General features: G+C 36.0%; 1 protein-coding gene across 11 annotated transcripts in view; it reads left to right on the forward strand.

Moving 5' to 3' along the window:
- Positions 1–18,035, forward strand: part of EFCAB7 (EF-hand calcium binding domain 7) — a 56,458-nt gene that overhangs the window by 17,296 nt on the left and 21,127 nt on the right. For 5 of the 11 annotated variants that reach the window (XR_015160170.1, XR_015160172.1, XM_086390322.1 and 2 more), the window contains 5 exons: positions 385–471; positions 1,020–1,215; positions 1,680–1,801; positions 9,521–9,662; positions 13,516–13,625. Coding sequence is in view for 6 of the 11 variants with exons in the window: in XM_086390322.1 (XP_086246448.1) it covers positions 385–471; positions 1,020–1,215; positions 1,680–1,801; positions 9,521–9,662; positions 13,516–13,625 (657 nt within the window). In the remaining 5 variants the exon portion in view is untranslated. Of the gene's footprint in view, positions 1–384; positions 472–1,019; positions 1,216–1,679; positions 1,802–9,520; positions 9,663–11,973; positions 12,158–12,337; positions 12,600–13,515; positions 13,626–18,035 lie in introns of those variants that run through there. The other 6 variants (XR_015160174.1, XR_015160173.1, XR_015160171.1 and 3 more) reach the window with 4 other exon arrangements.

Here is an 18,035-nt window from a genome sequence, read left to right on the forward strand (position 1 = left end):
CAATTTGTAAATCAGTGATAAGTTCATATGTGAAAAGTAAAAGAGAACTAAAGTATAAATGAGATTCAGAAACCATTCTGTTTCTTGATACAACATGAGAAAGTATTCTTACTCTAAATTTAATAGTAGTTATTCTTGAATCTATGATATATGTATTTGAAATTTAGTAAACTGAAATTCAGTTTTTATACACTTTATAAAATTTAATAAAATTGTGAAATTTTATTTTATGTAACAGGTTCATTCTTGCTTGACATTATACTCATTCCGAGATTTTTAGTGAAACATATATTCAAACTTACCTACAGAAAAGATTAAAATTTCCATTCTCCCCATACATGACAAAGTAATCGTTATGTTGCTTTAAATACTTTTTTCTTCCAGAAAGGTGAAAAGATGACTCGAGAAGAAGTAAATGCCATAATAAATTTGGCTGATGTAAATGCAGATGGCAAATTTGACTATATCAAGGTACATAAGCTCATTCTGATGTAAATTTGCCTACTGGATAGAAGAGGTATTTTTAAAGAGGCATATCATTTAAATATTGACAATGATATATATATGTACTAATTTTACTTGAAATTTAGTCTCTCCAGTCCAATTGTAATCTGATGACTACATTAAAAATAATATTATCAACTTAAAATACATGCATGTGCATACACACACGAACACACACTGTCTTCTCTGAAATATGCCTTTTTGAGAGGGGAAGAATCATAAAAATTATTTAGAACAAATACAAGTCTACACATGTCTTGTAAAAAAAATAATAAATCACCTCTCTTTGTGTAACATTTTATTTTCATTCAGGGTATGGCCTCCTCATTGAATTATGGCTGCATTTCACTAGGGCACTTGAGGGTGGTCAGTCTGATTCAAGAAAATAAAATGAGTAACCTAGTTCAATAGGAAATATATTCCATCTATCATTCTTGCCTACTAATGTACATTTTCTCCTCCCAAATGTATGATTGAATGTTTTATCCACTGGAATACTTTTTTGTTTCCTGTAGTTTTGTAAATTATATATGGCAACCAATGAACAGTGTCTCAAAACGACTCTAGAAAAATTGGAGGTTGACAGTAAACTGAGGCGTCAGCAGTTTGGAAGCCACATGGAAGGGTCCCCTGAAAGGGCCCCATCACCAGTACCAAAAGCATCACCTAGAATCATAAGAAAAGCTGATCAGGAATCATTCTCAAATAAAGGTATTTACTTTTCTGTTAAGAATTAAGGATTGTAGTCCTTAATTTTTCCTTCTGTCTTAGCTTATCAGTGATAAATGAAAACCCAACTTTTGATAGCTACTGTTTCTGGACTCACTTAACTATAAAAATCTAGTAAAGTAAAATTTTATTATGGAACTTGGCTATGCTCATTATGTTTTATTAAAACTAAAATTTCAGGCCAAAAGATGACATATTTAAATAAAGAATCTTATTAGTAGGTCATAAATTCTAAATTAAATAAATCTTATCAGTAGATCATAAATTAAAATCATAAAGAGCCATTAAAGCCTTATAAATATAAAATCTTTTGAGTTTATTTCAGTAGGAAGAACAAAGAGAATGAAATTAATATATAGTCCTTTCATACTACACTGTGTTTAGAAACAGACTTCTTATTCACAGCTTTTCATAATGTAAGACTAAATAACTATTACTTCTTACAGGTGACACCAGGAATTCTTCACTGGCAACAGCTAGACAGTTCAAAACATCTGTTTCTTTCACAGTTACCATGGGTGCTGATAGCAATCAAAACTCAAAGTTAATTGAGCCACACTCAATAAAGGTATAGTATTTTAAATGAATGGATACAACTTTTTCTGAAAACAAATTTGACATTAAATTTATTAATGACTATTTAATGTTTACAGAGAATAGGTAAAGTTTATGAAGTAATTCTTTGAGGATTTTTGGGGATCGCAGCATTTCTACCTATAAGCCAGTCCTAATAAGTTAAATGATGAATAGGAATATTAAAAGGACTGCAGTTTAAAAATAATGATTCTTCAATTTTTGAACTTGATGAGGAGATTATGCGTGTACTTTGCCAAGCAGTTTTTTGGTTTTAACAAATACTTTTAATAGGTGCTTCTTATAAATAAATCATTCATTCAATATCAAGTTCCTTTGAGAGAAAGACAGCAAAGTCACTTTACTAAGTCAATATTTGTAGAGTGTTAATATTGATCTTCTTCCTTTGTTTTCCCTTTCTAGACTCAACCTTTACTAGTTTTCTTTCAACAGAAAATAATAGCTACAGAAATATAAAACATTAACTGGAAACTGCTAGGATACATTAAAAATGTGTATCTAGGGACCTCTGTAAAAGGGGGGAAAATGGTTATGACCACATACTATAACTGCTGTTAGAAAACTGAACTGATTGTTCTCAAGAGCTACGTTTTTGTTTCAAATAACAACTCTGTATTTGTTATTGAACTCTGAAGTCCCTTATATCTTTAAATTGCTAGACAGTGACATTTGTTCTATATTAAAATTTTAAAACATTATCTCAAAGGAATTTTGTTCAGACTGTTTAGGAATCTGTACACCCTAAGCAATTTGGTGTGCATGTCCAACATGTTCACACACAATATTTAGTGTTCCAACAATATTATTTTCCACCAATGGAAACTTTCTGTATTTTGCAACTGAATTAAATGCTAATGAAATCAACTTAGTTAAATATCTGTTGTTTACCTGGTATAATTATATACATAAATATAATTTTAGCCAGTATAAATAAAAATTTATTCTATCCATGTGGCTCTGAGGGTAAAGCATTTAAATATTAATGTGGGTTATATTAAGGCCAACTATTTCTGTGCTTCATGCTGTTATTTATTGGGCCCATACCAATACCATTCCTTTAATTTAGTTCTGCTCAACAAATATTCGTTAAAAAGGTAACAATGCAAACTATTTTTAGTGTAGTGGGCACTGAATAAAAAAATGAAGATTTCTGTCTCATTATTAATAATATACCAAGTTAGTATAGCATAATATTTCATTTATTAATTCATTTATTCAACAAATATTTATTTATGCCTTGCCACACAGCTTGTGAGATCTTATTTCCCTGATCAGGAATTGAACCCAAGTCCTCAGCTGTGAAAACATGGAGTCTTAACCACTGGACTGCTAGGGAATTCCCACGACAACAAATATTTATTGAATGACTATTTTGTGCCAAGCATTGTCCTAAGGTGCTGGTTAAAACCTTAGAATGGACAGACCTGTGTTTAAATTTTAGCTTTGTCACTTAATAACTGTGTGACCTTTGATAAGGTGGTCAGCAGCCCTTCTGAATTTTAGTTTCCTTATCTATAAATTGGAAGTTGTTAAATTTAGTGTGTTTTTTAAAGATTTAAACACCTAACATATATAAACCATTTATCACAGTGCCAAGGATATATTAATAGTTTTACTTTAATAAATAATATTGTCGTTAATATTATTATAAGAAAGTGAAGTCGCTCAGTCATGTCCAGCTCTTTGCAGCCCCATGGACTGTAGCTTATCAAGCTCCTCCATCCATGAGATTTTCCAGGCAAGAGTACTGGAGTGGGTTGCCATTGCCTTCTCCAGGGGATCTTCCCGATCCAGGGATCAAACCCAGGTCTCCGGCATTGCAAGCAGATGCTTTACGGTCTGAGCCACCAGGGCAGTCCAAAGTGAAGTTGCTCAGTCGCGTCCGACTGTTTGCAACCCCATGGACTATACGGTCCATGGAATTCTCCAGGCCAGAATACTGGAATAACATTACAGATGGATTCATTACCAGCTGAGCCCAAAAATACTGGAGTGGGTAGCCTATCCCTTCCCCAGTGGATCTTCCTAACCCAGGAATCGAACAGGGGTCTCCTGCATTGCAGGTGGATTCTTTACCAACTGAGCTATCAGGGAAGCCCAGTATTATTATGGAACAAAGAAATTACTGCAGGTCTTAATATGGGAATGACATGATGAAAGATAATTTAAGAAAAGTTATTCTACTATTGTATTATGTATGGAGACTTCAAATTAAGGAGACTATTGAGAGGGTGATAGAGGACAGCTAGGCCAAGAGTAGTACCTGAACATAGTAAGGAAGGGACAGATCTAATAGTCCAGTGGTCCCCAACCTTTTTGGCATCAGGGACCCATTTCGTGGAAAACAGTTCTTCCATGGACCAGGCCAGGTGGGGAATGGTTTGGGGATGATTCAAGTGCATTACATTTATTGTGCACTTTATTTCTATTCTTTGGCTATCTCAGGATATTCCACCTTGACCTTTGGGTTAGGATTTGCTCTCCTATGAGAATCTCGTGCTGCTGCTGATCTGACAGGAGGCAGAGCTCAGGCAGGAATGCAGGCGATGGGAAGCACTGTAAATACAGATGAAACTTTGCTCCCTCTCCTGCTACTCACCTCTTGCTGTGCAGCCTGGGGGCTGGGGACTCCTGTAATAGACAAGGCCAAAATTAATCTGTAGGCCATAGTAATTGTGTAACAGAAGACTAAATCTTTGCATCTAATTACATCAACAACAAGGAAAGGTATTTAGGTATTAGGAATTAGGTGAGAGGTAGTAGGAGAATTTAATGATTGAATGAAGAAGGCATACTGTCAACTTGTAAATTCTGTGACTTTCATATAAAATCTAATGTCTTTTGGAAATACTTCATAGCTTTCATATTTCTTACCTGACATTTTCTTGTCCTTTTCCTGATCTTGATATTGCCTACTGTTTTGTATTCTCTAATACTTCTTACATGAGCAGAAATGATTTTTTAAAAAATCTGTGATCCTTTTGTTATTCAGCAAAATTTAGTTCTTTGTTTGCATTTTACTTTGAGGTTACTTTTAAATTTTTCTTAAATTTTATATGTTTCTTAAGTTTCACAACAACTCTAAAAAGTACTTGGTTAGGAATATAGTTATTGTATAATTTGTTTTAATTGAGATTGGTAGAAAAAAATTACTAAGAGAAATATTACATTTTCTTCAAGTACTTTAAATCTATTTTAAACAAGTTTAGTACCTCAATTTTATGTGTAGTGGAGAAGTATGGAATTGGGACAGATAAGAAGGGTCTTTTCAGAAATTAGAAAATTATTGTAATGGGGTACGCATAAAGCCAGATTGTAAACCATAAATCCACACAAATGATAAAAGACTTGAATTATACCCTTCAAGGAGGAGGAAAATATAACCTTTACAGGAACTATACATGTATTACTTTCTGTATGCTGTACATAGGTACTGTATCACTGTTCTTTTCTCAGCCCTCAATTCTATCTAAATATTTACTTTAGATTTTATCATGTACAGGGAATGTCAGAAATTTTTCTTAAAGAGAATAGCTTCAGTTGACAGTCATGGCTAAAATTAGAGAAAGTCATGAATTATAAATCCCAGAGATTCAGTATTATATCCAGACCCCTAGTTAGAAATGCCTACATCTATTTTACATATATGTTCCATGTGCTTGGTCGCTAAGTTATGTCTGACTCTTTGCGACCCCATGGACTGTAGTCCACCAGGCTTCTCTGTCCATGAGATTCTCCAGGCAAGACTACTGGAGTGGGTTGCCATGCCCTTCTCCAGGGCATCTTCCCAACCCAGGGGTCAAACCCAGGTCTCCTACACTACAGGCAGATTCTTTACCATCTGAGCCACCAGGAAAGCTCATTTTACATATATTTATGTATAACATGTAAGTTATATATGTCTATATATGTAAAACAAGAAAAATATAAACATTTTATTCTTGAAATGGTTGTCTAACTTAATTTTTATGAAAGCTCCAGATAATAATTTTCTTATAAAAGTCTCACATTTTCAAAATGTTGATCAATTCAACTTGTTGATTAGGTTGGCAATCCATATCAAATTTTTCCCTTATAAATCTATTTAACCTCTTGTTTTTAAGTATGTCCAGTTTATGATTCTTTATTAACAAAAAAAGTTCAACAGCAGTCTGTTTACTTAGTTTTCTTAACAGACAGCAAATAGCCTTCTAATAATGTAATAGAAGGTAATCTTTATAAGAAACAACAGTGATGTTGATGATGGTGATGATGACATACAAGTTCCTCTTTTGACCAAGTCCATAGCAGATGAAGGGCTTCCCAGGGGGCGCTAGTAGTAAAGAACCTGCCTGCCAATGCAGGAGACATAAGAGATGTGGGTTTGATGCCTGATCAGGAAGATCCCCTGGAGGAGAGCTTGGCAACCCACTCCAGTGTTCTTGCCTGGAAAATCCATGGACAGAGGAGCATGGCAGGCTAAAGTCCATGGGGTTGCAAAAAATCGGACATGACTAAAGCGACTTAGCGTGCACGCAGACATGGCAGACCGACTACTTAAATTCTGCCTCACCTAAACCTTTAATAATGCAGAATTATATGTCAAAACAAATTAAAGTCTCTAGTGTTCCAGGAAAAATATAATTTTACTGATAAATTTAAGTTTTTGATAGCTAGAATTTTCAACTTTACTATTTTTAATTTATGCTTTTAAGCATTTCCTTGTACATTGTGAATGGAATAATATTTGTGTATGACAAATGAATTTTTTCCTTTTATATGAATTTACTTGAATTGGTAGAATATAGCACCACCTTATGCCCTGTGTAAGAATTACAAGCTACTGTTTTATTTCTGCTTTATATTGTCAAAAATTATACATGGAATTTCTTACTCTAGCATGCTAAGATTTTATTTTTTAAACTGAACCTTCTTTCATTTTTCTCATAACACTCAAACTGTCAACTTAATCTATAATCCTTTCAAATTAATTTATTTGAAAGAGCCAGATATTTTGTCAGTACTTTTTTCCTTTTAATTTATAACATTTTAGTATAGGTCCTAGAGAAAAAGCTTTGTGTGATTGAAAGTCTATTTGTTTTAAAGGAAATTTGGGGTTGAATAAGCATTGCGTGTTTAATAACTCTGATAGATTTAAAGAATTTGAATTCTTCCTTTGAAACAAGAGAGATACAAATTCTCCTAATGGTGTTATTTACTATTCAAAAGAATATGATTATCATATTGAAGTTTGGTTGATTTATATAGTATGGCATTTGGCTTTCTTCTATTTTATAATAGCTATTGTCTTAACATTTTCTAGCCTTCTTAACCGTGTATTATATTTGATGTCTTTCAAAGAAACTTATAAATACTCTTCTACTTATAGCTTTTCTAAAATTAGAATTTTGGAAAGACTTCTAATAAAAATTTTAACTCATTCCCCAGCCAAATTTTATAAAAACATGTCCTGTCAGCCAGAAATATCATAAGCACGTGGAGAAATTCTTCGTCTTTGAGTTTCCCAAATGCCACATCTTGTCATCCAGCCAACTTGTCCTCTGTCATCCCCTTTTTCTGCCCTCAATCTTTCCCAGCATCAGGGTCTTTTCCAGTGAGTTGCCTCTTTGTATCAGGTGGCCACAGTATTGGAGCTTCAGATTCGGCATCAGTCCTTCCAATAAATTTTCAGGGTTGATATCCTTTAGGATTTGCTGGTTTGATCTCCTTGCTGTCCAAGGGACTTCTCTAGCATGACACTTTGAATGAAAGTATCAATTCTTTGCACTCAGCCTTCTTTATGGCCCAACTCTCACATCCGTACATGGCTACTGGAAAAACCATAGCTCTGGCTATACAGAGCTTTGTCAGCAAAGTAATGTCTCTGCTTTTTAACACGCTGTATAGGTTTGTCATACCTTTTGTTCCAAGGAGTAAGCATCTTTTAATATCATGGCTGTAGTCACTGTTCTCAGTGATTTTGGAGTCCAAGAAAATAGTCTGTCACTGTTTCCATTGTTTCCCCATCTATTTGCCATGAAATGATGGGACCAGTGTACCAGGCAAGGTGCATTGCTTTTTAGTTTCATTTAAACATTTTTTTAACCTAGGGGTAGGAGGCAGCTATCAGAGAAGGCCATGGTAACCCACTCTAGTACTCTTGCCTGGAAAATCCCATGGAAGGAGGAGCCTGGTAGGCTGCAGTCCATGGGGTCGCAAAGAGTCGAACATGACTGAGCGACTTCACTTTCCCTTTTCACTTTCATGCATTGGAGAAGGAAATGGCAACCCACTCCAGTGTTCTTGCCTAGAGAATCCCAGGGACGGCGGAGCCTGGTAGACTGCCATCTATGGGGTCGCACAGAGTCGGACATGACTGACGCGACTTAGCAGTAGCAGCAGTAGCAGGAGGCAGCTATACCCATAATTCGAACACAATTAAAAATTTTTTAGCTACTAAAATCTGGTTTTTTAGTAAAAAAACCAAATAATTATATTTATACATCAATATATGTATAATTCTGAATAATGCATTATCATACTTAATAATTTCATAAATATGAGGTTTTAAATCATTAAAATATTAAATATTAGATTAAAAATCATGGCAGATATTAAGTGCAGGAAAAAAGAATTTTGAATATAGCTGATAGTTCGGAGAGAAAGCAAGGCCACCTAGATTCAGATATAGGTTTACAATCAATGAGAATTGTGAATTAAGCATATCACTTTATTTTTCAGACATTAAAAGAGAAGTCTGTACTGAGTTGCTTTTTAGATTTCTACCTTTAATATTCTGTAATTCTAAATTAAGCATATCACTTTATTTTTCAGACATTAAAAGAGAAGTCTGTACTGAGTTGCTTTTTAGATTTCTACCTTTAATATTCTGTAATTCTAAATTAATATCCTTTACCATTCCAGTTGGGTAAATGTAAATACAAGGAAGTTAGTTGAAAGTCTATACATACTCTTACTCATCATTAATAGTTGTACTTTTGACTGAAGCCCGCTTTGAACTTCACTGTGTTATAAAAACTTTGAATTTACTACCCTAAATATATTTTCTTTTTTTAAAATTTTATTTATTTTTTTAGTTGGAGGATAATTTTTGCAATATTGTGTTGGTTTCTGCCATACATCAGCATGAGTCAACCATAGGTGTACATACAGCCCCTCCCTCTTAAATCTCCCTCCCACCTCCCAAGCATCCCATCCCTCTAGAGCTAATTTAGAGAGGTCTTTCTCAAAACTAGTATTTATCAGCATTTTGCTATAGCTGTGAAGTGAGTTTAGTGTTTTAGTTACCTAGACTTGAAACAAGTATTTTGGTTGTCACATACTTTGTCTTTTAAATATAAAATCCTACTGCTTTTTCTCTCAACATATCAGTTTTAACAATCCTTAGTTCTCCATTCTTAGTATGCTCTAAGCACTAACCTCACCCTGATTATTGCAGCAGCATGTTTATTTATTACTTTGTTTCAGTACTTCTCCAACTCTCATGAACTGTATTTTTCATATTTCTCCTATTATATCTTTTCCTAATTTTTTGTTATCTAAATACTGCCTCTTAAAGATGTCACAAATTCCTGGATGGCATTGGCTCTAGTTGACATTTCTTTTTATATCGTCCCTAGGTTTTTCTTCATTGCTCTTCATGCTGGAAACTTGTAATGAATATTCTTTGAAAAAAATTTTTCCTTTATTCCAGGAGTGGCAATGTGTACAATCAAAAGGTTGCTTTTTCTTAGAAGAAGATGGTGAAATCATTAGTCATCAATACAAGATGCAAATAGCTCAGAGATCCCTGGTTTATATAACAATTAAGCCATTAAGCCTGAGTCAAGCTGAAGGCAAGTTTAAATTTTCTATATTTAAAAAATACATCACTTTATGCCAGCTTTAAAAATACTTATGTAAGTATTTGATGGTTCTAGTTAGTGAAGAAAATGGATTTGCCTAAGAAACATGGTTACGTACATTGAAAGTTGTTTATACACTATGTTGTCACATTATGCAAAGTAAGAGACATGGTTATATATTTGAAGAAAAAAAGTAATTTAGACGTTGACTGTGTTGTCATATTATTCAAAGAACAAAATGTTACCTGGTTTCCTCTTGACATAGAATTAACTTTTTATCCACTAATTAATCCTTAGCTTTTTCCATTTATCAATTCTTTAAGTGAATACATATGAGAGAACTTCAGTAGGAGCGTAATTTGGGACAAATAAGAGCTGCAAGTATTTTTGAATACCTTCAAAGTCCTATGTCATATGACTTAGTCCTTATTTAATAATTTTTGTATCCATGGTAATACTTCTCTGTGCACCAATGATAGATAAAAATTAATGATTTCCTAGTGTCTACAGTCGGAGAAGGCAATGGCACCCCACTCCAGTACTCTTGCCTGGGAAATCCCATGGACAGAGGGGCCTGGTAGGCTACAGTCCATGGGGTCGCAAAGAGTTGGACACGACTGAGTGACTTCACTTTCACTTTTCACTTTCATGCTCTGGAGAAGGAAATGGCAACCCACTCCAGTGTTCTTGCCTGGAGAATCCCAGGGACAGAGGAGCCTGGTAGGCTGCCGTCTGTGGGGTCGCACAGAGTTGGACTCAACTGACGCGACTTAGCAGCAGCAGCAGCAGCAGCAGCAATGTCTACAGTGGTTATTACATAAGTTTTAGTGAAAAATGGCTTGTGTGCTTTCCCTAGGTATCCTTTTAATGTTGACTATTCTAAATATCAATCTTTATTTTCCTCTTATTATGTTTACATATACACATCTACTTACTAGAGGATTCTTCCCCACTTAACATTATTTTTCCCTCCTATAGTAAAGATACTGAAAGTTTTCACTTGTGTATCTTATAGGACACTGAGAACATTTGGTAGTTGATACTTTTAGATGATAATTACAATAATAATTTTTCAGATAAATGTATCAAATCTACAAAGTTAATGTAGTTGTTAATTCTCTGTATTGTTATAAATATTTTTCATTCATTTATTTGTCAATTATTTTTTGAGGACCTCATAAACCAAGTATCACTTTAGGTGCTTAAGATACACGACAGTGTGACCTCATAAACTTACATTCTAATAGAGGAAATAAACAATAAATAATAAATATAATAAATAGTAAGTCACATAGTGTGTTAGAAGGTGATAAATGCTGTGGGAAAAACAGAGGATAAGGGGCATTGTGAATGCTGAGGGAATATGGGTTGCCATTGAAAGGGAGTAGTTAGTGTATGCTTCGTTAGAAGTTGACATTTGAGCAAACTTTGAAAGAGGTATATTAATTCTCAACTGCTGTGTAATACGGAGAAGGCAATGGCACCCCACTCCAGTACTCTTGCCTGGAAAATCCCATTGACAGGGGGTGGGGTGGGGCAAAAAAAAAAAAAAATCCCATGGACGGAGGAGCCTGGTAGGCTGCAGTCCATGGGGTCGCAAAGAGTCGGACACGACTGAGCGACTTCCCTTTCACTTTTCATTTTCATGCATTGGAGAAGGAAATGGCAGCCCACTCCAGCGTTCTTGCCTGGAAAATCCCAGGGACGGGGGAGCCTGGTGGGCTGCCGTCTATGGGGTCTCACAGAGTCGGACATGACTGAAAGCGACTTAGCAGCAGCTATGTAATAAACTACCCCCAAAACTCAGTGGCTTAAAATAATTAACATTTGTTTGCTCATGAGCAGGTCTATTGAACAGTTTTTTGGTCTGAACTGAGCTTGGCTTTTTTCTGTGGAGCTCACCCATACCACTGTGATCAGCTGCAGGATAGCTGGTGGCTGGCTTTAATTGGTCTTGATTGGGCTCTTTTCTTTGTGTGGGCCTCAGCTGAGACAACTTGGTTTTGCCTTGTGTAGTCTCTAATCCTCTAGTAAGTTAGCCTGGACTTGTTCTTATGGTATAACAGGAATCTGAGAGAGAAGGCAGAAGCAGCATAGGCCTGGGCTCAGAACCGGCACATTACTTCTGTTACTCTGTTGTTCACAGCAAATCACAAGGCAAGTACAGATTTATAAGGTGGAGAAATAGATTTGATCTCTTGATGAAAGAGCTGCAAAATCACATTGCAAAGGGCTGTGAATGCAGACAGGAGCAGCCATTTTTTGCTGTCTTCCACATGAAGCAAGGGAGCAAGTTTAGTGGATGTAGGGGTGGCGGAAGGGATGGATGAAGAGCAAGGGGCAGGTAGAGGGAATCCTCTGTTCAGAGGCTCTGAGGTGTAGAGTGCGCCTGGTGTTAGAACAAGGTGGCTAGAGTGGCTGTAATGAAGTAGGGAAGGAGAGAATGGTAAGAGATGAAGACAAGGGAGAAACAAGGACAAAACCAGGTAGAGTTTTGTTTTTTGCCATAATGTTGTAAAAGTCCATAACTTGGACTTTTACTCTGAAAGAAATAGAAATGAAAAACCCTTCGGAGGCTGCCATCAAGATTTTCTCTTCATCTTTGATTTTCAATAGTTTGAATATGTGTCTTGATGTTTTTTGTTTCTCTTGTTGATGCTGTTTTTGAATTTTGGAGAAGTTTATTTTTTAAGTTGTTGTTTGTTTGTGTTTATTTTTTTGGTATTTATCCTATTAGAAAGCCCTGAGTTTCTTGGATTTATGTTGGTTATTGTTTTTAGAAAATGTTGAATCTTTGTTTCTTCTGCGCTCTCTCTTCCACTTCCATGCCTGACATCTTGTTTTCCTCTGTGCCCCCACAGATCAGCCATGCTTGCATCTCATCCCTCCTTAGAAGGGTCTGTCTTTCCTTGGATTTCAGACTTCATGGTAATCCTGTGACCTCATATCTTATGGGTTTAAGAAATGCTATGATTTTGTAGTTTGTGCATTTTTTTCCTATTGTTAGGATGGGAGCAGCTTTCTTCCAACTTTCAACTCTATTAGAGGATTTTGAGTAGAGATGGAACATTTTCTGACATTTTAGCAAGAGCAGTCAGGTTGTATATTGAAAACAGATTGAAGGGTACTCAGGAGAAAGCAAAGAATGCTTTTGCTTTGAACGGAGGTGCAAAGGAGATAAGAAGTAGAAGATTCTGGATGTATCTTGAAGGTCAAACCATAGCATTTCCTGAAGCTTGTTTATGACACAGGAGGGACGGAAGAAGTTAAAGATGATTCCAGGATTTGGGGGGTTGAGCAACTGGTTTGAGATACTCTTCTCTGTCTCTTACCTGAGATAGAGAAGACTATAGATGGACAGTTTTTTCTTCAGGTGTTTGGATAGTTTTAGGCATAGAAATCCAAGTAGAAATGTCAAATAGGCAGTTGGATATATGGGTCTAATGTTCCTAGGAAAAGTCTATCAGGGGATATGAATGATGTCTAACATCTTTTCCTCCTATGCTCCTTTACAAGTGAGCCAGTACTTGTATCTTGTCCCTTCTTGAATGGGTTGTTTTTTCCTTGGATTTCAGTCTACTTGGTTGCGTTGCAACCTTAGCTCTCTAATGAGTTTTTAAAATTTATGATTTTTAGAGGTGTATATATGCAGAATGTTTCTAACAAGATCACTTTGTATAGTTATATGTCTTATTGAAAGTCTTTTGATGTTTACATATAAAAATGGATGTGAATTTAAAAAAAATAATTCAAAGGGGAAAGAAACCATTAACTTCTTTTTAAAATAGGAAAGATCTAAGTAGTGATTGCTTATTTTAAGATGTTTGGGGTTTTTTGTTTATAGGAAAACCATCCCCTTGGTTGTCAGTTGATACTGCCTTGTATATTCTTAAGGAAAATGAAAGTCAAGCAAATCTACAACTTCTGTATTTTACCGAACTACGAAATAGAGAAGTATACATGTTTATTTTCTAATGTATAGTTAAAAGTATAATATGATCTCAAGTTTGGGGAAAATAATAGTTTTTCTATATATCTTTAACCTTTTTTTCTTCCCTTTCAATTAAGGTAAATACAATTCTTATCATTATTCATATGTTTTTATTAATTGTGAAGGATTTTAATTTGCTGAGATTTAAAAATTGAGGATTTATTGGCAGCCTTGACTTTATAACTTTTACGTTGTGTGAGACATTATAATTCACTTTCATCTTTTCTGATACCCTGATGCCCCCCCCCACATGTGAACATTTTTTTTCTTATACTCAATAAAAATGATTGTTGCCAGGGAATTTTTTCCCCTTAATTCAAGCAGTTCAACTTTGAAAAAGTTCCTCTAGATGTTTGTCTTACTTTTAGTACTACTGCAAAAAAGAAAAACTTCATATCCTCAGGCTTTCCTCATATTAGAGGGTCTAAAAATAGATTGATCTGAAGAAATGCTTTCAAATGATTTTGTATGTTGCCCATGGGGTTGTTCTGATCTTTTCTAATTATATATTTACTCAGAGGCCAAATATGTGAGGCAGATACATAAATGTGGCTATTTATTTTATGAGGAATACAAAATACATCTGCTACACAGTAGCATGAATAATACTATTCAAGAGCTTACTGCAATATCATATTTAATCTTTATATAGGCCCAGCGACAGACAAACATTTCCCTGATGGAATGTTATATAAAAGTCTTTATTGTCGGCTTCCTAACAGACAAGAATAGTTATAGTCAAGAAACAAATAAAATGACAAAAGTTAATGTTTTGACTAAACTCTTCTTCAAAACTGACTACATAGTTAAGTTCAAGATAAAAAACATTGTCTAAAACAATGGCTTTCCTACTTTGTTTTGTCTAAAATTACTTTCTTGTGATATTGCATATATAAAAATCTTAGTACATAGCAAGCCTGTAGTAAAATTTGAATGAGTTTCTATTTACCTCTTTACTGTTTACTCCTCTGTTTATCTGTAATATGTCATATTTACAAAGGATTTTTACTTTTAGTTTCACAGTTATTTTCTTTAAGAAGAGTTTTGTGCCCATGAAAGACTTTGCATTTGCCAACTATGGCAATTCAAGTTTATACGTGGAGACAAGGAGGTTCATCAGAGAACGTATGTTAGGAAACAGCAAGAATTGTTTTTCACACATGGATATCAGTTTATATCTGGCCAATCTAAAAGATTATGATTTCCAAAAGATGAGTTTGGTCAATGTTTAATTTTCAAAATAGCCCTCACTTATATTGGGTTGCTTCTTATAATCCAACATAGGACATGGTCACTTTAGTATGATTATCATTCCTCTGACTTGTGAGAGCAGAAATAGGGCTGAATCGAGAATTTGGATGAGCAACTTTGTTTTGCATTTGAGGGTTTCCCAAGTGGCTTAGTGGTAAAGAATCTGCCTGCAGTGCAGGAGACACAGATTTGATCCCTGGATCAGAAAGATCCTCTGGAAAAGGAAATGGCAAGCCACTACAGTATTCTTGCCTGGAAAATCCCATGAACAGAGGAGTCTGGTAGGCTACACTCCATGGGGTCACAAAAGAGTTGGACATGACTTAGCCACTAAACAACAATAAATTCTGTGCTGAAGCAGAAATACCTATTTGCTTAGATATGGGCTTCCTCTGTGGCTCAGCTAGTAAAGAATCCGCCTGCAATGCGGGAGATCTGGGTTCATCCCTGTGTTGGGAAGATCCCCTGGCTACCCACTCCAGTATTCTGGCCTGAAGAATTCCATGGACTGTATTGTCCATGGGGTCGCAAAGAGTCAGACACAACCGAGTGACTCACTTTTACTTTATACACAACTAGAAAATGCTTCAGTTCTTAGGTTTAATATATTTGACAGAGACAACTCCTAGGTTTTATAGGAAGCCATTGGGCTCCAGAAAGCACCTAGAAGGTACATGCTGCTAAGTCGCTTTAGTCGTGTCTGACTCTGCGCGACCCCATAGACGGCAGCCCACCAGGCTCCTCCGTCCATGGGATTTTCCAGGCAAAAATGCTGGAGTGGGGTGCTATTGCCTTCTCTGTAGAAGGTACGTAGGGATGTCATTTTGTTTTCTTTCATACAACAGGAAAATAAAGTGTTTTCCTATACAAATATCTTGGCACTAATTATAAATATCCTATGATGGAAAAGAATTTGTATAAGGTAGGTTTATCTGGGATTCTACCATCTTGTTTTAGAGTACATATTACATAAATAATAGTAAAATTCCAGTGTTTTTGTTCACATTGGATTTTTACAAATATGGCTAATTCATACAAATAGTGAATTCTTTTAAACTGTATTAAACTTTTATTTTCTGTCAATAAAATCTGAATTACAAATCATATATTTATATTTGAATCATATTCAGTTCAGTTCAGTCACTCAGTCATGTCCAACTCTTTGCCACCCTATGGACCGTAGCACGCCAGGCTTCCCAGTCCATCACCAACTCCCGGAGCTTGCTCAAACTCATGTCCATTGAGTTGGTGATGCCATCCAACCATCTCATCCTCTGTTGTCCCCTTCTCCTCCCACCTTCAATCATTCCCAGCATCAGGGTCTTTTCCAAAAGTTAGTTCTTCACATCAGGTGGCCAAAGTGTTGGAGCTTCAGCTATAGCATCAGTCCTTCCAATAAATATTCGGGACTGATTTCCTTCAGGATTGACTGGTTTGATCTCCTTGCAGTCAAAAGCATCTATTCTTCAGCACTTAGCTTTCTTTTTAGTTCAACTCTCACATCCACACATGACTACTGAAAAAAACCATAGCTTTGACTAGACAGACTTTTGTTGACAAAGTAATGTCTCTGCTTTTTAATATGCTGTCTAGTTGGTCATAGCTTTTCTTCCAAGGAGCAAGCATCTTAATTTCATGACTGCAGTCATCATCTGCAGTGATTTTGGAGCCCTCCCAAATAAAGTCTCTCACTATTTCCATTATTTCCCCATCTATTTGCCATGAAGTGATGGGACCGGATACCATGACCTTAAGTTTCTGAATGTTGCGTTTCAAGGCAACTTTTTCACTCTTCTCTTTCACTTTCATCAAGAGGCTCTTTAGTTCTTCTTCACTTTCTGCCATAAGGGTGGTGTCATCTGCATATCTGAGGTTATTGCTATTTTTCCTGGCAGTCTTGATTCCAGCTTGTGCTTTATCCAGCCTGGCATTTCAAATAATGTACTCTGCATATAAGTTAAATAAACAGGGTGACAATATACAGCCTTGACGTACTCCTTTCCCGATTTGGAACCGGTCTGTTGTTCCATGTCAGTTCTAACTGTTGCTTTTTGACCTGCGTACAGATTTCTCAGGAGGTAGATCAGATGGTCTGGTATTCCTATCTCTTAAAGAATTTTCCACAGTTTTTTGTGATCTACACAGTCAAAGGCTTTGGTGTAGTCAGTAAAGCAGAAGTAGATGCTTTTTTGGAACTCTCTTACTTTTTCGATGATCCAACAGATGTTGGCAATTTGATCTCTAGTTCCTCTGCCTTTTCTAAATCCAGCTTGAACATCTGGAAGTTCACAGTTCATGTACTGTTGGAGAATTTTGAGCATTATTTTGCTAGCGTGTGAGATGAGTGCAATTCAGTAGTAGTTTGAACATTCTTTGACATTGCCTTTCTTTGGGATTGGAAGGAAAACTGACCCTTTCCAGTCCTCTGGCCACTGCTGAGTTTTCCACATTTGCTGGCATATTGAGTGCAACACTTTTACAGCATCATCTTTTAGGATTTGAAGTATCTCAACTGGAATTCCATCACCTCGACTAGCTTTGTTCGTAGTGATGCTTCCTAAGGCCCACTTGACTTCGCATTCCAGGATGTCTGGCTCTAGGTGAGTGATCACAGCATCGTGATTATCTGGGTCATGAAGATCTTTTTTGTATAGATCTTCTGTATATCCTTGCCACATCTTCTTAGTATCTTCTGCTTCTGTTCAGTCCATACCATTTCTGTCCTTAATTGTGCCCATGTTTGCATGAAATGTTCCTTTCAGTTCAGTTCAGTTCAGTCACTCAGTCGTGCTCAGTCATGTCCAACTCTTTGCAACCCCATGGACTGCAGCGCACCAGGCCTCGCTGTCCATCACCAACTCCCGGAGTTTACTCGGACTCATATCCATTGGGTTGATGATGCCATCCAACCATCTCATTCTCTGTCGTCCCCTTCTCCTCCTGCCTTCAGTCTTTCCTAGCATCAGGGTCTTTTCAAATGAGTCAGTTCTTTGCATCAGGTGGCCAAAGTGATTGGAGTTTCAGCTTTGGCATCAGTCCTTCCAATGAATATTCAGGACTTCCTGAATATTCGATTATTTCCTTTAGGATGGTCTGGTTCCATCTTCTTGCTGTCCAAGGGA

This window comes from Bos grunniens, chromosome 3 (genome assembly GCF_055505025.1).
Source record: "Bos grunniens cultivar Pamir isolate PY7600 chromosome 3, Bosgru_T2T1.0, whole genome shotgun sequence".
NCBI classification, from domain to species: Eukaryota; Metazoa; Chordata; class Mammalia; order Artiodactyla; family Bovidae; genus Bos; species Bos grunniens.